The 4,582-nt window shown below is 35.9% G+C and overlaps 1 protein-coding gene across 1 annotated transcript; it reads left to right on the top strand.

Moving 5' to 3' along the window:
- The first annotated feature begins 2,167 nt into the window (after positions 1 to 2,167).
- LOC113351183 lies at positions 2,168 to 3,464 on the top strand. The gene is made up of 2 exons (XM_026595218.1): positions 2,168 to 2,309; positions 2,953 to 3,464. The coding sequence occupies exons 1-2, from the start codon at positions 2,168 to 2,170 to the stop codon at positions 3,462 to 3,464; spliced, it is 654 nt and encodes a 217-aa protein (XP_026451003.1).
- Positions 3,465 to 4,582: the final 1,118 nt, after the last annotated feature.

Raw genomic sequence — 4,582 nt, 5'->3', positions numbered from 1 at the left:
AAATTAATGATTGAAATTAAAATTGGTAGATGATGAGGTTTGGTATCTCCAATTGTGCTTGAATCTAGAGTCTTGTAAACGGAACATATCATCAAAATGTTAGATTTTGAGTGGTAAACACTAAAATACATCTACTGGTGCTTTCGAGGATCAACACATATTATTTGAGTTTCTCACTTCAAAAAATAAATACCAACTATTGTCCACTAAAATCGTGAATATTTTCGCAAATGAAAGAACAGTGAATCCTGTGCCGAAGTAAACACTGCCATACTGCCGAAGAGTAAAGACCTACTGCTAAAGAGTAAAGACCCTCCCTGAAATGTCCCTTGAAATAATGTGGATTTGAGTATTCAACCCTCATCATATCATAAAATAAAAAAGATATATGAATGACAGATTATAGGCAGATACTTAAATGACTCATCTTAAAAATTAGTAAAAACTGCTAGATCTGTCAGAATCAGACTACTGTAGTGCACTCCAGGGGATTACGAATATACAAGCACATAAACATTTTTGGGATTTCCTTGCAAGTTATACCCTCTTTAGAGATAAAGAGCTCTTGTGCAACAAAATATTTTCGGGATTTCATGAGGTATAGAACCTTATGTACTTCTGTTATCTGTTTCAGACTTTTGTTATTTCTTACAACCGATCAACCACTAAATACAAAACTTTGTATGTTGTAATGAAAATATCACTCATTCAGTTTCATTATACTACTATGATCATGCTCAATCTAAAAAGTTTAACTCAACAGTTGGATATGTATTTCCTCCATATTGTTTGCAGATAACTCACTGATCGTAATACCCTTCAGATTGTTTTCTACATAAATAGGAGTGGATAAAGATACTGATTATAGTCATCAACATCACCTCCTTGACCTCTTTCTTTTTGAATCTGTCTTGCCTATAAAACAAAGTTGTATATTACTTCAGTATTTATACCAGGGGTTGTAGTTAAGAATCCTAAATAGAGATACTTAATTTTAATCAAAGCACTAAATAAATAAGACAGTCACATACCTTTGAATTGGTGCATCGTGGTAATTACTGCTTCTATGTCTTCTTTCATCTTCTGAAAGCATCCCTCGATTTTTTCTTCTTCAGATAGTCTCTTCTTAAAGCATCTCTGGATTTCTTCTTCTTCTTCAGATAGTGATTTTGGATCATGAGCATCAGAAGCATCTTGTCGCTCATGAAAACCAGTAGCTTTCTTTTTACGTTTTCTTGAAGCATGTTGTGATGACTTTCTTGACGCATGTTTTGATGACTGACGTTGGTGTTGAACACGAGAACTCAATAGATCATCGAAGCGTTTCCGCTTTCTTTTATCTTTAAGAAATTCATAGGATGCATGAAGTATTTGAAAATTAATATTTGCGTTAGGATCATCAGGACGTTTGTCTGGATGTATTTTAGGGCTTTGGTTTTATAAGCTTTCTTAGTGTCTGCATCAGTTAGTTATGCACAGCAAAAATCGGTTAGGGTTTTGAAACTCTGTGTGTGTAATGGAAGAATAGTTGATTCCATGATGTATCTCCTCCCTCATAATTTTATGAGGACAGCCGCGTCCGTGTGTCTCATCGGATCTGTATCCCGTGTCCGCATCAACTCTACCTGTCCATCAGGCATATCCAAATATTGGTGATAATGTTGGTGTTGAGCCCTTGGTGTTCGGATTGTAGCAGAGCTTCTTCTTAGACACCCATTTAGAGTATTTAGAGCTTCTCCAGTGAAATGTGTGCCAGGAGGATAAACCATGTTTGCAACCCTAAGGCCTATTCCTATGCACATGCCAAAAAGTTGGTGTAGCATACCAGGTGGCATGGCAAACCATGCGCCACTATGGGAAAATCAATAAGCGACTTAGTTTCTACCGAACGATATTCATAATATCGCCAGCGATATGGTTTGTATCGCTGGAGTTATTCTTTCTGCCGAGCGCTATTCATAATACCGCTGGCGATATTATGATTATCGACCAATAGTTATTTTGCAACGGCTATTTCCCCCAAATAGTTCCTATATATATGCCCTTTTACTTCTCCAGATAACTCACACATACTTCTACAGATATTTCACCAATTTCCTTTTCTGTAGTCTCAATTTTAAATTTCATAATCATCAATGTCGAGATCCAATACGAGAGGAATACTATTATGAATCTGTTCATATTACAGCAAGAAAGTTATCGTAAGAGGTTGCAAGAACTTGATGATGAGGAAACTGAAGATAATAAACTAATCGAAACTTTGATGCTTGTACATACGGGCCAAATACCAAGAGTTACAAAGCCCAGAAGTATTATCAAGAAGATATACTTATCGAGGGAGGGAATTTTACCACCAAAAGCTGATGCACGATTATTTTCTTCCAAATTTTGTGTACTCTGATCAGAATTTTCAAGGTCGATTCCGCAAGCCTCGTCATCTGGTGAAAAATATTATTGAAGATATTTGTCAAGTAGAACCTCAATTCAATTATCAGTTTGATGCACTGAATATTAGAGGTCATAGTCTTGAACAAAAAGTTACTTCAACTTTAAGGATTCTAGGTTATGGCACTCCAGCGGATGCGAACGATGAGTATCTTCGTATGGGTAAAACAACTTCTTACACTTACCTTTCATTGTTCTGTAAAGTAATGATTAATCATTTTGGTCCAACATATTTACGAAAACCAACCGACGAAGATGTTAGACAAATATTGATTGAAAATGAGGACAGGGGATTCCCAGGAATGCTAGATAGTCTCGATTCTATGCATTGGGTATGGCAAGGATGCCTTGTATATTGGGCCGGTCAATATAAGGGACATTATGCAAAACCAACAATTATCCTTGAAGCTGCTGCTTCTTATGATTGTTGGATATGGCACGCTTTTTTTGGTCTTCCGGGTTCACAAAATGATATTAATGTTTTGCACAAGTTGCCTCTGTTTGAAGATTTGAAGTATGGAATTTCTCCATATGTCTGTTTCATGATCAACGGCCATCAGTGCACTCATGGATATTATCTTGAGGATGGTATCTACCCAAAACGGTCCATCTTGGTCCAATGCTACCGTCAGCCTCCTGCTGGTGCATTGGGCCTTTCATACCGGCATTTTAACGATGCCCAAATGGCACTCAGGAAGGATGTGGAACGCGCTTTTGGAATTTTGAGGAGGAAGTTCCCTATCATTTATGGCCCATATCGTGGGTTAAGTCCTCGTGAAATGCATAAGGCTATGCTCACTTGCATAATTCTTCATAACATGGTAATTCAGGTAACCCGTCGTGATTCCGATTGGATTAACTATGAATATGAAGATTTGAGGCTGGAGATTGGACCAGAAAGAGGCCGCCCTGCAAGGGATTATCGTCAAATGACTAACTACATTCAGAAACAAAATTTGTATGACCAATTAAGAGATGATCTGAGATTGAATCTTTTGGCAGAGCATGGAAGACAATGATTTTTTTTATTTAGTTATTTATTTTTAATCTTTAGGTTATTTATATTTCTTAAATCTTTAAGTTTATTTATTTTTCTTAAGTTATGTATTGTTATTTATTTTAAGTTATTATTAAATGGAATGCAAAACTTAATAAAAAAACATTTCTAATTGATAAACCTCAACATTTCATATCAAATTAACAACAAACCAAATTAAAACTTAAATCAAAACATTAAAACTCATCAGTTCCATCAAAACTTAAACTGCGACATTAAAACTTAAACTCATACATTAATTACCTAGAGGACTACATCAAACTCATCATCAGTTCCATCATCATCATCATCATCATCATCGGGTTGGTTGTTAGTAAATCCAGCTTGATGTTCAATCTGTGCTTGAATCCTGTCAAATTCGATCTACCATACATGTTTTTGTTGGGCGTTCATAATTGAAGTGTTAGCTTGAAGAATGTTATGCTTGTCATAGTCAAACCCAAATTTTTCTTGGGAAAGACGACTTTTCTTACTCTCCCGGTTTTGAAATTTCCTATCAACTGATATTTTCTTCTCGATGGTCTTTTGATGTTCCATAAACTCTGCCATGTTAAATCCTCCGGAACTCCCTCCTTCTAGAGATAATATTTTAGCCAGTTTTGCAGTGTTCCTCTGTGGAAGTTTTCCATTATATATTATTACCATTAACATAATTATTGAAAACTTTGTTGGCATTTGAGCTTGTTGTGGAATCTGGTGAAGAATTTGATGGACCTGGTGAAAATGGTGAAGAATTTGGTGTTGAGGGAGAAGAATTATATGGTGACCTTTCAGGTACTTGTTGATTATTTGACAAGTATTCTGGATTATATTTGTTCAACCCTTTCAAAATATAATAACAACTTTCATAAGCGAACTGTTTACCATGTTTTCGTTGCCAATCTGTACGAACCTCTCTTTCAAAATCAACATCAGTCTGACCACTATCCTTGCCTTTTCTCTTGGCTTGCATTATTAATGCAACATAAGCGGCCACTTCCCGGTTGATTACAATGAAGTGTTCTGACAATCCTTTTGCATCACGACCATTGATGTTCATGGTTTTTTCTTCATATTTCTTAAATATATTGTCCCACATGG

The sequence above is a fragment of the Papaver somniferum genome, chromosome 2 (assembly GCF_003573695.1).
Source record: "Papaver somniferum cultivar HN1 chromosome 2, ASM357369v1, whole genome shotgun sequence".
Taxonomy (NCBI): Eukaryota; Viridiplantae; Streptophyta; class Magnoliopsida; order Ranunculales; family Papaveraceae; genus Papaver; species Papaver somniferum.
The sequence above is the reverse complement of the archived record's forward strand: the minus strand, read 5'-3'. Positions and strand labels throughout refer to the sequence as shown.

Excerpts from the sequence above, each read along its gene's own strand:
- LOC113351183 (XM_026595218.1), top strand. The coding sequence starts at position 2,168 with ATGAATCTGTTCATATTACAGCAAGAAAGTTATCGTAAGAGGTTGCAA. Across the intron at positions 2,310-2,952 it reads AAGAGTTACAAAGCCCAGAA|ATTTGAAGTATGGAATTTCT; the intron begins GTATTATCAAGA and ends CTCTGTTTGAAG.